Genomic DNA, 21226 nt, shown 5'->3' with positions numbered 1-21226 from the left:
CCGGCACACTTGGTAATGCCGTGCTGGTAGGGTGGTCGTGAGCCACTGACCGTGGGTGGTACTCCTACAGTGCAAGGGGGATGGTGCCATGGTGGTAGACGTGCAGAGCTAGCCAGGGAAGTGTCGGTGACAAAGAGGTGCAGGAGAAAGCAGGGCAAAGAAGAAGGACATGAAAAATGATCGACGGCGGCCGTCGGTGCTCCGTGGACACCGCTGCGCCGGGCAGACGGATTTTTTTTTTGGAGGGAAACAGATTTTTTTTTTCTTCTGGAGAATCAACATTTTTGACGTTTTTTTAGGAAAGGCCCATCAAGCAGAAAATGAAAAAAGTCGCTTCGACGAAGCCCAGAAGACTATTTCTGAAAGGCCAGAAGAGGCCTAATATATGGGCCTAAAGGGCTGTCCACATTTGGGCCGCTCCAGAGTGTTGCGGTCGTTGGCCAGGCTCTCCAGTCCCCACTGCGCATCGCCTCCAACTTTTCCTCGCGTTCTACGAGACCCGCAGCTTCCTCTGTTCCTCCTCCCCACCCCGATCTCCTCCTAGGTTTCGCTCTCCACCACCGCGGAACGAACCAAGGAACCGGAAATGGCGGCGCGGCACCTCAGATCCGGCCTCCCGCTCCTCCAAGCCCACCTCGCGGCCACCGAGTCCGCGGTCGTCTCTCAGGTCTCGGTCCCCTTCCGCTGCCGCCCTTTTTCCATGGCTTAAAGATGGATGCCATTTCCCTTAGATTTCGATATTCTGCTGACCCCCTTAGCCGATCTGGGTTTGCCTGTGTTCCTGACCTTTTTTTTTTTTGGGGGGGGGGGGGGGGGTATTTTGCCCCGGGGATTATAATCTATCGTCTGTCTGAATCGTTTTCCGTATGATTTTTGTTCTGGTTGATTCGTGGGGGTTTGACGTGCCAGTTGTTCTGCAGGCATCAAGGGGATTATCATCGCAGGCGGCTAAGCCTGCCGGGAAAAAGATCAAGGTAACTTAAATCATGAGCATTTGGTTGGTTATTACATTTGTCGTTGTGGCTCCGATGCAGTTTAGGACCATGAGATTTATATTTAGGTTCGTCGAGACTGGTGGAAGATTACTCAAATGTATATTTGTTACTTCCATATGTTACTATGCCAAAATGTTTGAAACTATTTTATCTTCTACTGATGGAACTATTTGCTTATTCTTTGTTGACGTTGAAACTATATTATCTTCTACTGAATATAGCTACACAAATTCCCATCACGTAACTGTAGTCATATGCAAATGGTGGATCACTGAATCAGTTTACGCAACAAATAATTGAATGTAGATGCATATTCATGGTATGTCAATTGCAGTGCAAAATGTATTCTCATGGTCTTATTTATCTACAATAGAGCAATACCCGCGCATTCTTACATATAAATATCTATACTATAGATTCAAGAATATTTTTTTGTTGTTCGTGCCAAATCAAAATAATCATATCCACTTTCATTGCAACTGTTTGTTGCAAATCTAGCATATGATGATGCCGATTGACATCCTTATAAGATCAAAAATAATTTGTTTAAAACTATGAATTGTACCTATTCAATTCGAGCTGTTTGTGTTCTGTCCTTAGATGCCCTTGTAATATTGTTAGTTCCATTCTTATGTGGCATTAGGTTCCAGAAGCTCTATATGGTGGCACAGGCAACTATGCCAGTGCACTGTTCCTTTCAGCAGCCAAAGCAAATTCGTTGGACAAAGTTGAGTCTGAGATTCGAGATGTTGTGGGTGCATCCAGGAAGAGCCCTATGTTTTCTCAATTCATGAAGGACCCATCAGTGCCAAAGGAAACTAGGGTGAAGGCCATAACTGAAATATTCTCTGAAGCTGGGTTTTCTGACATCACAAAGAATTTCTTGGGTATGCATCCAGTCTAATGAAGTTCACTGTAGTTTCTTATAATAACTTTGTTAAAGTCAAGAGACCGTCATGCAGCATGTGCATAATTGATGGACCATCTGAAATGCATCGGACGATTTTCAATTATTGTAGTAGCATTGTTTCTCTGCATATCAACAATTTGTTTCTTCTGATGCAATACTTTCAGTACAAAGCAACAGACTTTGTATTCTTGACCTGCTATTATCATTTCCTTTTGCAATAGTATTTTCAAGAGGTTAGTTAACAACATAATTGAAATATTAGTCACAAAAGATTATTTCGAGTGTTAGTCAATAACACTGATAAAAGTAATAATATGCACACAATCTTCACGTCTAATTTTGTCTTATTTATATGAAGCTGTGCTGGCATCCAATGGAAGACTGAAATATGTTGAGCGCATTGCGGAGAGATTTGTTGATTTGACCATGGCACACAAGGGGGAGGTGAAAGTTGTTGTCAGGACTGTTATTGTAAGTTGATATTCCACTGTCTCTTGCTTCTAGGAATACTGTATGCTTGACACTTGTTGGCTTTTTCACTGTTCTCTTTCACATGTTAAAAGTAAAGGTTTATGTATGCACATATACTTGGCTTGATTTTTGACAATATGAAACGACCAGTTTTTTATTTGAAATTTTTGTATACGACTTTCTTGAAGTCTTTTGTTCTGTCCTGGTTTACTATTGTTGTTTTTCTTGAGGCACCTCTGTTTTTAGCTACAGCCTATTCTTTCAAGCTGAAAGTAGAGTTGCATTAGTCATACTCATAGGGATGAAAAGAAGATATTTGTTTTCAACTGTGCAGCTGCAGATAATATTTGAGAAGTTGCCCAATGTCAAACTAATTCATTCCTTGAAATTGCACTTTTGAATTAATTGATCTGAAGCTATTTGTTATTGGTAGTAGAAAGTACTGTTGTTGAAACATCTTGTACAACTTGTCATCACTTGAAGTGAATCCTTTTAAATTTGACAAACTTTGTTGCAGAAAACTCTTGACAGGCTTATCTTTAAATTCAGACGTGGAACATGTTACGCTATTACATCGATAATTTGATAATCATCCGAACTGTTCTTATTGTGTGGCATTATTACTTCAACCAAATGTGAAAATAAAAATCAGCTTAAATATTTATTTATTTTAAGCTTGATTGCTTTGGTTTGTCAATGTGTGGATGTATACTCGGTGTAAATATTTAAGCTTGCTTTCTTCGGCTTGTCAATGTGTGGATGTATACTCGGTGCAACTTTTTTCTAAGTTTCTGATTGTATCGAGAATAAGGTTTTGGTTCCTTACTTCTGTTTTTATGCTGTTAGCCACTTCCTGAGAAGGAGGAGAAAGAACTTAAGGAGACCTTGCAAGATATCCTTGGGAAAGACAAAACTATCTTGGTTGAACAGAAGGTAAGCCTTTAATGAGTTGTATCCACTGGTTGTATCTATAGTGCATTAGTGTCAAGTGACATTGAAGAAACTTTCAATTGTGCTTTCTCTGCAGATTGACTACAGCATCATGGGAGGACTGGTGATTGAATTTGGGCAGAAGGTGTTTGATATGTCGATCAAGACCAGGGCGAAGCAAATGGAGTCGTTCTTGAGGCAACCCGTTGATATCTAATTTCTTATCTGTTCAAGAGCAACACCAGATTGCAGTGGCTGTGCTGCTGAAGGTTCCCTCATGTCTACTTCTTTGATGTGGTCCTGAAATAAAAGCTTTCCTTTACAAGAGAACGCCACTCTGTTTTATTTTGTCTTGTGGGCTAGAAGCCCCGCTAAACAATCTGAATTTCCTCGCTACCAAACAAACATGGATAAAAAACATGAAGGAAAGTCATGGAAAGTTTTTAATTCTAAGTGTTTGTAATTTTATCTTCAAGTGCTCTCTTTTATTCGTATTCAGTGGTATATGAAATATGATTTGATGACAATAGAATTCACTGCATTTTCCCATGGCATCATGAGCTTTTTTATGAGGCTGTCCAGATGTATCAGATACGGATCATATCTGTGGTTCAATCTATCACCAGACTTTACACTTGAAAAAGCTTTATATGTTTTCTGCATGAGCATAAACGTAATGGTCGCAATTAGCACGCAATGTGCTTTGATGATGTCCTATAATATTGGCTCATCTGAAAAGCGGCAAATTTGTTAACTTCTGCTCCTAGCTGACTGATGAAACAATGACATTTCTCATCTTCTATGTTGGTTCCTTGCCATTCGCAGTAGTCCAACCGTCCAAGAGTAGCTCCGAAACCGCACCCTTTTGGTTCCACGTTACATGTGTACTACTCGTGTCTTGTACGCGCAAATCGGTTAGCTAATTGACCGAACACAAATTTCAGTTAACTAATTCATCGCAAAAAAAAAATCGCCTAAACAACAAAAACGGCCATAACATCACGTGATGCACTCACAAAATACGTGTGGTTGCCTGAGCCCCCTGACGCGTGCGTGCCTTGATGCGTAGACCAAACTTCAGTACAAGAAACACCTAGCTCTAGCTTCCCCCCTATTAAGCGGGGCGAGTTGGCTTGGAAGGATCAACGAGATCGATCCGTCAAGTCACATGATCGGCCCAAGCAACCTAAACCTCTACCTCACTCTTCCAAGCAAGCCCTGCAGTTAGGCTAGCTAAGTAGCCAGGTTCTAGCTGTTCGTTCCTCCATGCCCAGGCCAGCTGATCCGCTTTCTCTCCTCCTGCCTCTCCGTCGTCTCTGCTGCCTCCGGCTTCGGCAGTGCTGTCCGTCCGCCGATGTCGTCGTCGTCGTCTTCGTGCGCGGCGGAGACCGGCCTGGTGGCCATGGACTGCCTGGTGGTGTGCTGCTGCTGCCCGTGCCTCGTGCTGCAGATCACCGTGTTCCTCTTCGTCAGGCTGCCCAGGAAGGTGGTGGTCAAGTCCAAGAGGATCATCCTGAGGAGGTGGCGCCACCGCCACAGGAGGCGAGCCGGGGCGAAGACGAGGGGCCTCGGCACGGTCTCGTCGGATGGCAATGGCATGAAGCACCTGGAGGAACTACTGGACGGGGATTTTGGAGGCCCGTTCGGGATCAATGGAACGGAGTGCAGCGACAGCGACAGCGATGGCTGGAAGGAGGGATGCTTCGCCATGGACGGCGATGGCCGTTGGAAGCAAAGATGCTTCGCCGTCGATAACAGTTACCACGACGGCGTGTGGGAGGCGCTCGTGGAGCAGGAAGGGCTCTTCTGGTTCGGGAGCTTCTGGGGCCGGACGGAGCAGGGGGATCCGGTGTCCGCGGAGGATCAGATGTATGCGGGCTTGAGGTTGCCTGTAGTCCTGGAGAGAGTCCATGACTAGGCGACACGGCGGTTTAATTCGAGCGGCAGTTGCTAAATGAGGGCTGTACTTTCCAGTCGAGGTTTTTTATCAAGAGTAGCTACATCGATCCGTTTGGTTAGTGCACTGATCTCACTGTAAATACAAACAACTGTATTGTACATTTGTAGTGTATATATCAAAGAACGATGAATAACCTGAAGAGCAGTGCATAGGTAAATTCACTGCAGAAAATACGCAGAACAGCGGTCGTCCGGATCTATGAATAGGAATGGTACGTCTTGGTTCCACGACTCGGTGCGCGTGTTGTTGTTTTTCATTGGATGTGCCCCGAGAAATCCGAGATGGATCGAATCGAAATCCCATCTCCCGGACGCCGTCGTGAAACACAGCGCGGCTACCCAGTTCTAGTACTCTGCACACGCCGTTGCTGCGGTCGGTGTCGGCCAATATAATCTGCCGTGTGTGGATCCTGAGAAACTGACAACCTTCCAAGCTGATGATTAGTTCTTGCTCGTCAGCTGCACGCACGAGACGAGAAGTATACACGACTCCAAAGTCCAAATCAGGGCAACCGAAATCTTGCACGCCTGATGATCTCCACCGCGTTCTAAAAGCAAACGCGGCAGAACCGGAGCGCGCAACGGTCCAACACGAATCTCAAAGCGGGGGTGACCTCAGGCAAAGGCGTCCAGCGGTCCAGCCGCACTACTTGTCGTGTCTCCTCTCGTGGCCGAAACGCCACCTGTCTTTCCCCGTCCGGCCGTCCGTGGCACCAACTCCCAAAACGCTTCTCCCCAGCTGGTGTCGCCATCGATCCGTCGATGGATTGTGTCATCCGAGCCCGCACCAGAAACCCGTCACCGGCCGTTCCCCGATTTACGGGCGAGCGGCGGCGCCTCCGCCAGTCGGCGACGGTGTCCTTCCGGCCCATGGCGTCGGCAGCTCCAGTGGAGGAGCCCGCCGCGGCGGCGGTGGCTGAGACGAAGCCGCGGCCGAGCGGCGACTCCTTCATCCGGCACCACCTCAGGAGCCTCGCCCCCTACCAGCCCATCTTGCCCTTCGAGGTATCTCTGCCCGTCCAACTCTTACACTCCCCTGTACTGTAATATAGAGCGTGGAAAATCTACACTTTTCGCCGCGCTCGCGAGGTGCTCGTGGAAATGCCTCGTGGCGAGGTACTTGTGCTTTGAGAACGAAATGCGTGAAAACAAGCTCCTGTTGTGTCTTAGCTTACTAGCTGCAGCTTTGAAGTTGTAAATTGTAATGCCTGGATGTTGTTTTGCCACTTTGAAATTGGGAACTCTTGTTAGGTGCTATCTGCTCGGCTTGGGCGTAAACCAGAGGACATAATCAAGTTGGATGCGAATGAGAATCCTTATGGTCCACCGCCGGAGGTGAGTACTTGCAATCCCCATATCTAACTACTAAACAACGCATTTCTTGGACAAGGACAGCAGCAACATTGCTACTTTGGTTAACTAGCAACGCTAAAATCCAATTCAAAATAGTATTATTACTTGTATCAGATATCCTTTGAGCTTGTAAGACAAAATGACATATCTATATAAAGCAAAAATAAGCACCAACTCTCATTGTGGACGATCCATCCATTCTCTTTGTCCACTTAACGGATACCTATATCTTTACAGGTAGCCACAGCATTAGGAAATTTAAAATTCCCTTATGTGTACCCTGATCCTGAAAGCCGTCACTTGCGTGCTTCCCTCGCTGAAGATTCTGGCCTTGAACCTGAGTACATACTTGTTGGTTGTGGTGCCGATGAGCTAATTGATTTAATTATGAGGTTAGATTGCATCTCGTTTTCTACCTTGTTTTGTTGAGATCATCTCAAAGTTGAGTAATCGTGTATTTCATGAATGGTGCAGATGTGTACTTGAACCAGGTGACAAAATTATAGATTGCCCTCCAACTTTTACCATGTATGAGTTTGACGCTTCTGTCAATGCTGCACTTGTGATCAAGGGTAGCCAATTCTTTCTCCATTGTTTATTTGTTAAACCATCTGTGGTTTCTTGATTTGGTGTATGCACTTCTTCTGAACCTGATTTGACGTCCCATTCAACTTTCCTTGATTTAGTTCCAAGACTTCCTGATTTCTCCCTAGATATTGCACAAATTGTCAAAATGGTTGAACAGGAGAAGCCAAAATGCATATTTCTGACATCTCCAAACAACCCAGATGGCAGGTATATCATTGTCACTTACTTTGTCACTCAAAGTCGTGTCAATCTGTTTGTTGGTCGTTCAGATTGCAATATTTTACTGAACCGTTACATTTTTTTATCAGTGTAATCAATGATGAGGATCTTTTAAAGATCCTTGACCTTCCGGTACTTGTAGTGCTAGACGAAGCATATGTTGAATTTTCAAGCCTAAAATCAAGGATGACATGGGTTAAGAAGCATGATAATTTGATTGTCCTCCGAACATTTAGCAAACGAGCAGGTGTGTGGTTTTAGTTCTGTCGTTTTAGTGCGTATAAAAGGTTATGTGTTTTTGAAGAAGAATCAAAAGGGAAGTGAATTTCTTCACAAAGTTATGATTGATACAGGTTTAGCTGGGCTTCGTGTGGGCTATGGAGCATTTCCTCTAAGCATTATTGAGTACTTATGGCGGGCCAAGCAGCCCTATAATGTTTCTGTGGCAGCAGAAGTTTCCGCATGTGCTGCCTTGCAAAACCCCACCTATTTGGAGGTATGTGTTTCACAAATGGTTTAATTATAACATCCTTGTGACATTTTGAACTCGGCTAATCCATGTTGTTGGACCTTCCATTCTTGAAGAGCGTGAAGAATCTGCTACTACAGGAGAGGGAGAGGTTGTATAATCTTCTCAAAGGAGTACCTTTCCTGAAGCCATTTCCCAGTCATGCAAACTTCATTATCTGTGAAGTCACATCAGGAAAAGATGCAAAGAAAATAAAGGTTTGCTTTGCTTATTGTTGCAGTATATGTTTCTATTTTGTACCCTGCTTCATTGAGATGGTATAGCCACTTTTATTGTGATTTTGATGTGACAAAATGTGAGAATTGAAGATTGGTTACCTGTGTGTTCAAGGTCATTGCCATTCATTTTCTTTAAAAAAAACAAGTTTATTAAAAAATACAGTACGTGCAATATCATTCACATGGTTTATGAAATTTTTTTTTGCAGGAAGACCTTGCGAAGATGGGAGTGATGATCCGCCACTATGACAAAAAGGAACTGAAGGGGTATATTCGTATTTCAGTTGGAAAGCCCGAGCACACTGATGCACTAATGGAAGGACTCAAGGCACTTGAACTATGAGAACTCGCTTCGATGGAAACACTGAAGAACTTCACGAGTACCTGCGTGCCCATTGCTAGGCTTGTGTACAGTAGGTGCGGTCTATCAGGTAGAGATTAGCTTCCAAAAAAAGAAGTAGAGATTGCTTCAATCCAAATCAGTAAGATTCCAAACCAACTAGGATCAATTAGTTTCCAATAAAACGTCTACTCTTAAGTACTTACTGCTGACTTTTTGGCCATACAATTTTAGCAAAGTTATTGTTCAGAGAAAGACTGTCGTAGAAGTTGATTTCCTTGTTGGTGTTAAGTCTTTGTGATTCGTTATGCATAGTAAGTAGTACTAACTTGTTTGGTTGCCCATGAGGAAGTTGAAAATTCTACTCTCCGTCCCAAAATAAATGACATGGATTTGTATAAGAGACTATAATCCAAGTCCTTGGGCGCCGGCTGCGCGTTAAAAATGCTCCTCCAGCCCTCCAGGGCCAGATCGATCCGGAGCCTGTGCTGATATAGCAGGTTGCACTTAAAACGGCTTGAGCAGCTGGAGCAGCACATGGTCGTGGCAGCGTCCTGAACCGCATCTAAGTTCTAGCCAACGGCGCGCAAGGCAACTGTGCGGCACCGAGAGAGGTGGGAGGCGCGAGAGGATACCGAAGATGGCCGGAATTCGGACGACCAAGTCGGTGGAGCAGAAAAGGAGAACGACAGAGGTGGTGTACGCGGTACGCTTGCGGGAGAGCCTGGATGGAATTTTCAGTCCGAACACGACTCCAAATCGGCATCGAGAACCGAAACGCGCACGTACGTGGGGAGCCGATAAAAGCAACCCGAGTCCCGAGGCTGGCTGCGCCGATCACAATTCAGGCAGGGGTCTTCTCTTCATAGGCAGGCAGGGGTCGCCGAAGACCCAACGCCTGATGGACGTACAGTACTGTGACGTGAAGAGAAAAACAGATTCTACCTTTTTATTGGATCATTTTATAGAATCTGTTTTTCTGAGACGTGAACACAGTGCACAGTGCACTGCTTATGTGCAGTGGACGGTATGACCCAGGGAGTGAGTACGGGCGTGCTCAACAGTGTACTCTTCTTTTCTTTTCATTTTTGCGGAACGTACTCAACAGTGTACTCCTTTTTAGGCTTTGATGAATTGATGCTTGTGGCAAGATAAAATTAAGCTTCTCATCTGCATTAATCCCGATCGAGAAACTTTGAACAGGTGTGGTATCCAGGCATCTACGCACAGTAGTATCCAGGACTTCCCCACGGATCTTGTGACGAGGATAGAGTTTGACGATCTCTAGTTTTCCGTGCGAACAGGTTGAGATAATTTGCCTACTGGGAATTCGATGATACTAAGACTAGAGTCCTCTATCTTTCATCACTGTAGTCGGGTGAGGTCGATTGTCGTTGCTCCACAGCACCGGCCTTAGATGCAAAGGGGGCGAAAAACACAATATAACACGACAGATAAAACTTTGCAAACTAAGCTATAGTTCTATTACTCCCTCGGGCCGGAGTACATTGAATTTAGAACTAGATCTTGAAACAATTGGCTAACAAAAAAGAGGTGAATACACCCGCGATACTACTATTATCGAGCCGGTGTCAGTTTAATTCTAAAATTATGAAATTACACACTTATGTCCTAATTTTATTTTAAGTGGCGCACGTGAGGTCCTAAGCTGTTTCTGACCCGTTTGACCCGCCTACGTGGCAAGTTGACCTAGTACATGTCGACAAGGGGCCACATTCAAAAGCAATTTTATTTCAATTTCAAAGGAGTTTCATTCATAAACTTCTCACATTCAAATTCAAAATCAGTTTCATTTTAATTTCAAAGGAGTTTCATTCATAAACTTCTCACATCCAAATTCAAAAGCAGTTTCATTTCAATTTCAAAGGAGTTTCATTCATAAACTTTTCACATTCGAATTCAAAACAAGTTTTATGAATGAAACTCCTTTGAAATTGAAATGAATATGCTTTTGAATGTGGCCTCCCTGCCGACGTGTACCGGATCAACTTGCCACGTAGAAAGGTCAAACATGCAAAAACCAGTTTAGGACCACGTGTGCGTCACTTTAAATAAAGTTAGAACCTAAGTGTGCAATTTCATAATTTTAAAACTCAACTGACACCTGCTCAATAATAGTAGGACCGCGTGTGCATTTACCTCTACAAAAAATATTCACCGTCGAAGGTGTCCTACGCTCAATCCCACATAAACAAATTAAAAAAAGAGATAGCTGGACATGTTTTTATCTTCGGGTTTGCTATAAAGTCATCTAATTTCTAGTATGCGATTAGTCGATTGCTTAACTATGTTGTTGCTTTAAGATTCGGAGTGAACGTATAGAAATGGTCCAACGGCTTGCTGTCGACCGAGATTTAAGCCTTTGGCTTAAACATAAGACTCCTATAGCAGCACCTCTTTATCTTCTCACATCGTGTGAATCAAATTTGAAGATGAAAAATTTCAAGTGGTAATAGAAATATCTTCTGTTGTCTTACTCGGGTTGTGGATTAAAAAAAAAACTTTCTGGTTACAATGCTGTCTTCCCGTGGTCTCTGGTAACTTTCATAGCCATCACTGTCAGTGCTGGTCGCCGTCCTGGCCGTGCTCAAGTCGGCGGAGTCGGTCGGGCCAGAGGAGGCTCTCGTTCTCCGGCCAGCGCACATGTTCCTGCCCACGGGAGTTCGTCTCGGATGAGGCCGGAATGAGAATCCAAATCGGAATCGAAACCGAAGCGCGCACGAACGTGTAGTCGGGATAAAAGCACCCGAGGCTGGCTGCGTTGATCACAATTCACAAACCAAGCCACCTCTCGCTCCTTCTCTATTTTCATCAGGAGAGCTTCGTACAAAAGAGAATGGATCGGCAGTCAGAGTGGATCGTTCTGCGTCGGCTGCACGCGTTCCTCAGGTCACGGGACCTGAAGGCGACGGCGCACATGCTCGAGCAGGAGTCCGGGATCAAGCTCGACTACCCGCACGTGCGCGGCCTGCTGCGCGGCGGCCGGTGGCGGGCGGCGGACAAGTACGTGTCGGCGTTCCTGGGTTCCAGCGCCACGTCGTCCGACGCCGTCACGCTCTACGCCATCAGGTTCCGGCGCCTCGTGCGCGCGCTCAAGAGGGGGAAGGGCGCCAGGGCGTGGGCGCTGCGGTACTTCGGCCGCAGCGTGGAGCCCTTGCTGGCGAACCACCCCAGGAAAGCCATGGTGGAAGCCGGGTGCGCCCGGGCTCTCAGCGCCGGCCCCAAATGGCTCCGCCGGAAACACCCCGACGACGCCCGGGATAGGGAATACTGCGTTACCGGTGTAACGGCCCTCATCGGCTTCAACAGGCAACGGATCTACCGTTGCAGTAAAGCTTTCGTTCACGACAAATTCGTGGGCTACAAGATCGCGGGAACCGTTGCCCCGCGCCACCGCCCTCACTGCCGCCCCATGAAGAGAAGACCCAGCGCCAGATGGGCAGTACTACCTTACTATCTGCGTGCTCGTAGATCACCGATTCAGACGACTTCGTATTTGTCTCTCATTATTAAAGATGAACTGTTTCGTAAGATTATATGAGCATCCGCCCCCCTCCTCGCATTTTCTCCGATATTTCGATGATGATTAATTCGCGCTGCTCGCCCACGATCGGCACGGACAACCCGCGCGCGCCCCCCCCTGGCTCGGCAGTCTCCTAAAATACTTTGTCATCGATGTGATAACCATAGGATTCCTTGCTTCTACTCTTTCAACTGCCTTGTTTTCTTGAAAATTAGAATATGAATCGAGCAGGTGAGATTAATATTATTGTATTTGTCTTACAAAATACTTGTATGACATAAAATATTTTTGTACTAATTTTATAATAGGTTTTGCTATTGATAAGTCGCCCTTTTTCTAGTTAGAGATCAATCGATATGTTAGCCATTGGATTTTAATCCAACGATAGCAAGTGCATGAGAGATGAGAGAATAGGATGACCCTCAGATCTTAATCCAACGGATTTGAAACGTTGACTGATATTTAAGGTTCATTTCTTAAAAAAAAGGGCGACTTAGAAATAGCCACACCCATGGTTTTGCTATTAATAAGTCGTCCGTTTTTTTTGTTACAGATCAATCGACATGTTACCCATTTGATTTTAATCCAACGATAGCAAGTGAGAGATGAGAGAATGGGGATGACCCCTCAGATCTTAATCCAACGGCTTTGAAATGTCGATTGATATTTAAAACTCATTTCTTAAAAAACAGGGGACTTATAAATAGCCATCCCTTTTATAAACATAATCAAGTAATTATAATCAGAGTTGTGCGGGCCGTGAAAAGTCAATGGTGCCTTATATTTTGCAATTGATGAAGTATGTCACTAGGCGAAGAGAAAACGCCAAGGATGCAGGCTGCTGCATTTCCTATAACTATATAACTATAGGTAAGTGTGGTCTGTTTTGCTATTAGTTGTACAGGAAAAGTCGAAAGTACCACCGTGAGACTCTTTTTTTTTTTGCTTCATTTTAGAATGAAAATCATTATCTTCATGATTGATTGAATTGTCATGAGGATTAGCTCGACCTGAAAACTTTCTGAATTCCGTTGGAACATGGTGCAATTGCAATACTTTGGACATAGATTCATGCACTAGAGCAAATTCTTGTAACAACAGGTGCACTCTTAGCACCATTGCCTTGTGCCACCATGTGCATTTGCAGCGCAATTCAATCATCCTTGTTGAAGGGCTTCTTGTAAACACTTAAACAGTGTCTAGTGCTTGCCAACATCTTTTAAACCTAAGTGATAGGGAGCACCAACAGTGAAAAGTTGGCATGTAAGTTTGCAAAAGAAAATTGTGTAACATAAAGAAAAGCTAATAGTGTCTATTTCTAGATTGATTTGAAATTGAAAAGGCTAACAAATGCCTTATTTCTAAGTTGATTTGAATTTTCTCATATCTAAGTCAACGATTCCAAGGTTTCATTGTTTAGGTTAAATAAATCTGAGTAGTTGCACATATCATAATTATGTACATGTGTCCTTAAAAAAAAAACCTATCTCCACTCTCCAGGGCGAGGGAGAATTTCACCGTGAGTGAGGAAGTAACAGCACAGATACCTCTGAAAAGAAAAGAAGCAAAGCATAACCACCTTCGAGAGAAATCCGTCTAGTGTTCCTCTGAAGATTTGCCCAATTTGGCTTGACCACGGTGCAATTGTTCTATCCTAAACTAAGATTAACAGCTAATAGGTCATTATCAACGATTAAAATTTGTTCTGTACTGTTTTAGCTTCTATAAAAGGTCTTGGTCACCACCTGATAGGTATTGTTAAGTTTGTGTGCTGATGACGATGTTCACCGTGCTGATATTCCATTCTTGCTCGTCATGCAGCTTCACCAAAAGGGATACTTTATTCTCTCCAAACCCGCACCAAAAACATGGCATTGTGCCGTTTACGGAATACTACACCGCAGCAATCGTAATACCGATGCATGATTTTATCCAATACAACCCCTCACAAATTCTGTCGTTTAGAAAATCGGCCCCTCTCTCCTCCCGGAGGGATGCGCCTACCACGGCTCCCCCTCCTCCTGAAGATCGCCGCCGCGGCCGCCGCCGGCGCATTGGCGCTCATCGCCGCGACGCGCCTGCGGAGAGATGACGCCGTCTACTCCCTCCGCCGGGACATCCGCGAGGCCGTCGCCGCCCTGACCTCCAGCAGCGACGAGGACGGCGACGGCGCGGACGGCGGCCAGGGAGACGGCGGCGACGCCCCGGCGCCGTCCGTGCTGATCACGGGGTTCCGGGCCCACGGGAAGAGCTCGCTGGTGAACACGGCGTGCCGCGCGCTCGCGGCCGAGGAGGGTCCGCTGCTGCTGCGCGCGGAGGCGTCCCCGCCGGGCGGCGGGTCCGACGGCACCAGGAAGCGGCTGCTGGTGAAGGCGGTGGTTGCGGGGACGGACGGAGAAATGGGGGCAGATGAGGCGGTGGTGGAGCTTCTGGACGCGCCGCCGCTCCCCGAGGCCGCGAGGCTGACGAGGAAAGACATCGACGGAGCGATCGGCGAAGGGAACCCGGAGTGCGTGGTGCTGGTGCTGCGCTGCGACGCGCCCGGGAAGGAGAGGACCGCGGCCATCAAACGCCTGCCGGAGATCTCGGCCGCCGTCAGGGCGAAAGGTTAGTCGGCTTCTAGAAGGCTCTAGAACTTGCCGCGTGGCTTGTTTGTCGCACTATTTATATGGGACCGAGAAATCACACCACTAGTGGCGAAATCCCCGCTCGCGACTCTAGCCCAGCCTATAACATAGCAGCATTCAATCCACGAATCCAGTCGCAGATTGGGCTAGAAGATACTGTGTCTGTAAGTCATACTACAGTACATCTTGCGGATCAACAATAGGTCAATAACTGTATCATGTAAAATTATCAAAGAGAAAGGTATCATGCCATGGCAAATTAACGTTGTTTTTTTGCATATGTAGCTGCAATTGATGATATTATTGCACTCACTCTTTAATTCAGTTTTGATCATTGCTTGTGATTAACAACTCAAAGGTCAACTAATATATACATTGAAGATTTATGCCATTCATATACTAGTGTTTTGATCAACAGTAAACCGGGCGTACAAGCATATAGCATGCTGATGACAGATGATAACCTTGTTGGAGGGTGTAAGTGTCATTTGGTGCAGTGATCTGGAAATTTGTCGTTTCTTCTGGAGAAACATCAGAATAAAAAACTATCACCCATCTGATGATGTCATAAAATTGTCATGTGTTGTTATCTTTGATCCGAGATTTGCAGTGATTTGGAATGCATTTTTCTTAGGTTTGCATGTATGTATCATGATGATTTTGTATATGAACTTCATCAGTTATCACTTATCAGAGATAGATGCTCTGCTAAATGCTAATTTCCATAATCCATTTGCATACTTCCTGCGAGATTTTGTGGCAGGAAGATTAGTCGGGACCTAAGTGTGATGGAAGATGAGTCTTTTTTATCCAGAATTATCAATTATCATCTTAGGTTGGATGTTGCAACCAACATTAAGATTTTGTGTGTTCTTTTTATTTGTTTCAAATCTACAACGCACTTTGTTACCTGACTACTTTTTAATTAACATCTGGTCACAAATCCAAATCTAATTATCGCATAACATCTGTTAACAGGGCTTAATCTGATCGTTGTGCTGACTTTTAAAAAGGCCATGAGATCAATAAGGCAAGCTGAAGAGCTTCTAAGAGAGGTTTCATTCAGGGCAAGAACAGATTGTGTATACTTCATTGAGAACTACACATGGAGCAACAATGGCCCCAACCTCCTCCACCCTCCTGTCATCAGGAACGACTTTGGGACGCATTTCACCGTGCTGACAATCATTCGACAATGTCTTGAGTTCATCAAGCTAAACAGGAGTCAGTCGGAGGGCAAAGGAAAGATCAAGCCAGCAGACTTGCCAGCAGAGATCAACCATAAAGTCCGAGAGGAAGATGCTAAAACAGGCACCAAAGTTTGACGACTTGGCTGCAACTTCGTGAGGCATTTCGACAGTTGTGCACACACTCGATTATCGCTGATTTGCACAGGTACGATATTCTGCTGCATAATGTATCCTTAGTACTGACATAGTCTCACAACATGTACAGACTACAGAGTGTAAACTCATTAAATATGATGTTATAGGCCTGATTATTTGCCCGTGTGTTGTATAATTGTTGCACTGATTTTGTCATTTTTTTGGCTAACTACTGATTTTGTGGTTTTCAATATGCATAAAGGAAAGTAGAAATCCTCTTGCTATATATGGTTGCTATTAAATAAAGACTCATACAACTCTAGATCACCGATATGATACTCAATCCCACCATACATAAGTCCAAAGATAATTAGACACACGTAATCATTATTATTATGGATGGAATATGAGAAAACCAGCACCATTGGTCCTGCCTTGTTCTCTTCAGCTCATCAGTTTAGGGGTCCAGGCACCAGCAGTAGTAATCTGATCCTGAAAGTGCCAGCAGTTCTTCTGGGCTCATCCTCTCCAGCTCCCTCTGCCTCCAGGCCGGGTAGTTATTCTGCACCTCCCCTGAACCGGAGGCATAGTCTCTCGGGTGAGCTTGCGATCTCATCCTGATATATAGTCTCATCGCTGCCACGCAGTCCTCGTACGGATCCTGAACGCCAGTGTGCACATCATACCTGCAAATGGGATAGACGGACAATCTCTTCAGCATTAAGAAAATGACCAAAGGTGCAGAGAGATTGTGTAGCCCAGGGTAGGGAGTGACATACCCAAGATATGCTTGTGTAAGGTACTTTAGGGGATTGCTCAGCTTGCTGGTTTTCATCAGTGGTGGATACTTTGCAGTGTCCCTGCATATCCAGAGATTGAAAAAAAAAACTGTAGGCCCTGAACCATAACTCACTAAGCAAAGCGGCAAAGATCTACCAGTACATCTTAATTAGGGCCATAGCAAAAAAAAATTGTGCTGTGGTGCTCACCTGATCATGAATGCTGGGTACTCCAACCCTAGGCGCTCAAGGTCCTGGTCCACGCCATGTCCAACGAGGACCCTTGCCCTTCCATAGCTCCTCGGCCGGATCTTCCACAGCGGCTCCCCGTTGCACAGGATGTCCTGGACCCTCCTCTGGGCAAGCTTCAGTGGCATTGCGTCCCTCAGGTACTCCGGCCTTATTCCAGTCACCTCATACCTGAACCGAGGAAAATCATTTCAGCAAACAGCCCATTAAGCAGAACCAGTGATGGATTCCAGGGCAATGTCGATCAGGCTATACCTGTAGTTGGTGACAGGCGCCGTGGGTTTCACGTAGGTCTGGAAGATGACGGTCTCGTCTTCCCCAATGATGCACAGTCTAGCGCAGAGGTCCAGCGAGCCGTCGCTTCCTCCTCCGACCATCTTGCAGGCCATGGCGACCGCGCGTCCTCGTGCTGAGCCAGCCTTAGGCATCTGACAGAATAGAGGGGGAGGAAAAGAAGCATCAGCCTCCGTGCAAACTGAATATATAGAGTTCATGGACGACAACGACGGAGGCATTACCGGAGCCGCACGGGAGTACTGGCAGGCGGGGCGGTGATATCTGACGGTGGCCGGGCTGTCGAAGATGTTGAGGCAGATGCCGCAGCCCCGGGCGGCGAAGACGCGCGCGCACTCCACCTTGGGCAAAGGCCCTTCATTCATCAAGACACGCACAGATCAGAATTTGCAGTATGTGTCTAACAAAATCTTAATCCATTTGTGGATAATTGTTTGCTTACCGATGAGGTGCTCCCTGAGGGACTCGAAGGAGCGGCAGTGCTTCCCGCAGGCGCCGCACCTGGGCTCGTGGACGGAGTGATACGACACCTTCATGTGCTCCACCAGATGTTCCATCTTGTTGTACTGCCTGAAGCACGCCGCACACTTGTTCCTGATATATCCATCCATGGGGACACATGCACACACACACGTATTAGGATATTTAACATGTAATTACAGGACAAGGCAAGCATCGATCGGTCAAATGCAGTAGAAATGGGTGCCAGTTCTGGCCGTTTATTTAGCACTTCGCAGAGATTAAAAAAAAATGTAGCCTTGTGTAGCTAGCTCGGAGACAGCTAGTTTGGAAGGGAAAAAATAAAGAAATCTCATACGGAGTATTAGGTTTGAGTTTCAAGGTTTACAAGCTAGATTAATGAGTAGATCTCTCTTTATCATGGGACACACAAAATTAGCACAATACAAGAATGACAGTCATTTCTTATCAGCTTTGCGCATGCTTACCTCAAGGTCTCCGAGGTCTCCCTCCTGCTGTCCATCGCTCCTGAAATTCCTATGGATAGATCGATCGATCAAGCTCTCTGAACTCTGAAACCGCGAGGTTGGCGAGGATGAACGGTGTGGGGAGGCTATTTATAGGCAGTGTCCGTAGGTAGAACCTTCACGAGAAAAGGCCTCGATACTGTCATTGTTACCTTCTGAAGAATAATTAAACCAGCTGCATGCAGTTTATCGTAAGCCAGGTTAGTAGTACACAGTTTCTACAAAGAAAAATACTCCTCCGTACTATACAAATTCACGACAGTTAATTCGAAACCGAGGGAGTATATGACATGCATGCTTGTTTTGCAGTGTTAAATTCACGGTACGATTCATAATCTCACCAATGAAAGCGTATGAAGTCAATAAACGCATCATCAATGCTTGTGGACATTATCACAGAGAGCAATGTTAAAGCATACAAATCTGAAAAAAAGGGCTCAAAATCCTAAAAAGAAGTACTCAGTATAACATTAGCATCCGGCCATGGTGGACCGGTTTTTATTAGTGGGTCACCATCGATAGATCTTCATAAATGTATTTAGACAAACCGCAACTGCTATCTCTTCATAACCGGTAAATCTACATAACAACATGCGGATACGCAATCGATAGATTTTCACAATTGTATCCCAATAGATCACGATAAAAGAGTTGATAGACCACCGTAAATTGGCAGCAAAGTCTAGAAATGGTATACATTTGGTCCCTCCATTGACAAAACAAGATACTTTTGGTCATTCTTCCAGATTTTGAACTGTTTTGACTCCACGTTGAGCGCCCGTCCCCCCACCCTCCCACCAAATTTTCCACGCTAATGCCTCCGGCATTAGCTTCCACCCAAAAATGGCCCCTAGACTAGAAATTGTGGCATCCGACATGGAAAATTCTTAGAAATAACGTTCCACGTGGAGGTAAAACGAGTCAAAACCATCCAAAACCGGAAGAGAAACTAAAATTATCCGGTTTTGCCAAAAAAAAATCGAAAAGGAGGTTGGAACCCCGGCCTCTGCATCAAAATGATGCACACGGTCAATTTTATTGATTTATTAACAAGTCTGACGAGACGAATACAACGATCAATCAGCCCAAAACCACCAAGCTATTCCTACAAACCTGATGATGAAGGGTGTGGCCAATTGAGAGACCAATGTATACGATTTTGAGTTGAGAGACCATTTTTAGACTTTGCTGCCAATTGAGGAACGAAAATATATACTTTTCTCTTATATAATAGCACATACAAATATAGATCTAATATCACTTTAATAAACGCTAGGTTGTAGTTCAAATTTTAATTAATTTCATGTAATGATCTAATATCACTGACAAACAATTTAACGGTATGGTACAACGGACTTGCATCTCATGTACGTAGAAACCAATGATCACTAACATTCTAGAGCATAATGAAACAATATGCAAAACCATTATGTATTCATCAAGTTTTCTGAACATGGTTAAAAATATTTCTCCGGTAATTACACATGGTACGACATGTTAGTTTGAGAGAGAGAGATGTGTGTATGATTAAGCGCCTAGGAAAGCATATGGCATTTGCACTCTAAAAGTCTTGGATATTATGTGGGATGCGGATAATGCAGAAGGTTAAGGTATATGCAGATTTTGATTTGATCTCTCCAGATCCTGATGTTGATCAGTTGACTTGACACTTACGTGAGAATGCTGCCGGCCTGTCTCTAACACGGCGTGCCCCTACGCTGCCGACCAGAGACAACCTTAATCAATCAATACTCAACGTCAAAAATCAAGATCTGTGCAAGCAACTTCTGAGAGCTCTCCAAAACCCGGGAGTTTTCTCAGCCTCTAGACTAAAGTCGGGGCCGGACAATGGGTTAACATCGTAGCTAGTACAGGTCGAGTCTGCTTATAAGCAACGCTGGCTCTAGATCCTGCGTCCCTGGAGCTCACATCCTCCCGGCACGTGATTGGTCCGTGTGGGTGCAGAATGCAGGCCGGTCACCATGCAGTTGACCATCCTACTACTTACCAGCTGCAGGTTTCGTCTCGCACAGTCGCAGCTAGCTAGCAGCATGTCGCTGGCTCATATCTTAGCTAGTGGACGCTAGTGCTAGGGAAAGAAGAGGAGAGAATGAGCCGTACGTGCATGCGATCGGAAAAAGCAGGAAGGACGATATATCGAGCATCGATCGGCCGAATTGGACAGCTTAGTTCGGCTTTCTTTTTGGCCCTATTAGCTAGAGCATTCTCTTTGGGACGGTCATGGTGGGGATAGATAGATATTCCCGGTCAAAAAGATGGCCGTGGAAAGGCGGGGGAGCGAGTGGGACGGGCGGGCGACGGAGACGGATCTCCGGGAAAATTAAAGCCATGGCGCGCTTCGTGTCTAGGCTTTTGGCCATGTAGACGCTGGCGAGGGTATTACCGGACGGAATCCCACCCGTCTCGGAGAAACCGGTAGGCGTGGTAGCCTGGCTAGTCAAAGGAATTGAGCCCCGTGACCGCGACGGCGTTTTGGGAATCCCCATGTGCCCTGTGCGGCCGGCCGGCGATCCGCGCGCTCGATCGCTGGCTCGCGGAGCTCGACAGGCAAGCCGGCCGGGCAGTGGCCACGAACTTCTGGTGTATGTGGTGGGAATTAATGGTGTGATATATTTTCAATTTTATTTTCAACCCGAGCTAGCAAAGCAGCAGATATCAGGATGCCGGCAGCGGTATCAATCGAGATGATCTGCTCCTGCCGCTGCTTTGCCGTGATAGACAGGAAGTGGGGCCTCCTTGTCGTTGATAAGCAGGATTCTCAAAACTCCGCAATAAAAAGAAGTTTTTTTTCTTCTTCTCAAACATCAAAAAACCCGCAGAAATTAGATGCCATGACATTATGTTTTGGTGTGGCTGTACTATACATCAAACGCATGACTTTTAAGCAAA

The 21226-nt window shown here is 45.5% G+C and overlaps 5 protein-coding genes across 6 annotated transcripts; 4 read left to right on the top strand and 1 right to left on the bottom strand.

Annotated features, from left to right (window-relative positions):
* The first annotated feature begins 476 nt into the window (after positions 1-476).
* On the top strand, positions 477-3838 carry LOC100828292 (ATP synthase subunit O, mitochondrial). Its single transcript, XM_010237573.3, has 6 exons — positions 477-667; positions 921-974; positions 1639-1882; positions 2264-2376; positions 3223-3309; positions 3404-3838. The coding sequence occupies exons 1-6, from the start codon at positions 587-589 to the stop codon at positions 3521-3523; spliced, it is 699 nt and encodes a 232-aa protein (XP_010235875.1). The 5' UTR covers positions 477-586; the 3' UTR covers positions 3524-3838.
* Positions 3839-3981: 143 nt separating this feature from the next.
* LOC100840231 lies at positions 3982-5491 on the top strand. The gene has a single exon (XM_003572817.4). It carries the CDS (start codon positions 4661-4663, stop codon positions 5222-5224), a length of 564 nt encoding a protein of 187 aa, XP_003572865.1. The 5' UTR covers positions 3982-4660; the 3' UTR covers positions 5225-5491.
* Positions 5492-5941: 450 nt separating this feature from the next.
* On the top strand, positions 5942-8854 carry LOC100827679 (histidinol-phosphate aminotransferase, chloroplastic). Its single transcript, XM_003570160.4, has 9 exons — positions 5942-6270; positions 6517-6600; positions 6856-7010; positions 7093-7190; positions 7305-7413; positions 7515-7672; positions 7779-7921; positions 8011-8151; positions 8381-8854. The coding sequence occupies exons 1-9, from the start codon at positions 6028-6030 to the stop codon at positions 8513-8515; spliced, it is 1266 nt and encodes a 421-aa protein (XP_003570208.1). The 5' UTR covers positions 5942-6027; the 3' UTR covers positions 8516-8854.
* Positions 8855-13928: 5074 nt separating this feature from the next.
* LOC100827381 lies at positions 13929-16201 on the top strand. The gene is made up of 2 exons (XM_003570159.4): positions 13929-14663; positions 15662-16201. Exons 1-2 carry the CDS (start codon positions 13979-13981, stop codon positions 16006-16008), a joined length of 1032 nt encoding a protein of 343 aa, XP_003570207.2. The 5' UTR covers positions 13929-13978; the 3' UTR covers positions 16009-16201.
* An 83-nt stretch (positions 16202-16284) lies between these two features.
* On the bottom strand, positions 16285-18374 carry LOC100827071 (RNA exonuclease 4). Of its 2 annotated transcripts, XM_010237572.3 has the most exons (7): positions 18278-18374; positions 17773-17924; positions 17555-17685; positions 17292-17464; positions 16998-17207; positions 16788-16868; positions 16287-16694 (listed from the first exon to the last, which is right to left on the bottom strand). In XM_010237572.3, exons 1-7 carry the CDS (start codon positions 18310-18312, stop codon positions 16466-16468), a joined length of 1011 nt encoding a protein of 336 aa, XP_010235874.1. In that variant the 5' UTR covers positions 18313-18374; the 3' UTR covers positions 16287-16465. The 2 variants fall into 2 exon arrangements, with proteins under 2 accessions (XP_010235873.1, XP_010235874.1); XM_010237571.3 differs by having other exon boundaries at positions 16285-16694; positions 17292-17685.
* Between the last annotated feature and the right edge of the window lie 2852 nt (positions 18375-21226).

Source organism: Brachypodium distachyon, chromosome 3, assembly GCF_000005505.3.
Source record: "Brachypodium distachyon strain Bd21 chromosome 3, Brachypodium_distachyon_v3.0, whole genome shotgun sequence".
NCBI lineage: Eukaryota > Viridiplantae > Streptophyta > Magnoliopsida > Poales > Poaceae > Brachypodium > Brachypodium distachyon.
This window is presented reverse-complemented; position numbering and strand designations above follow the sequence as displayed.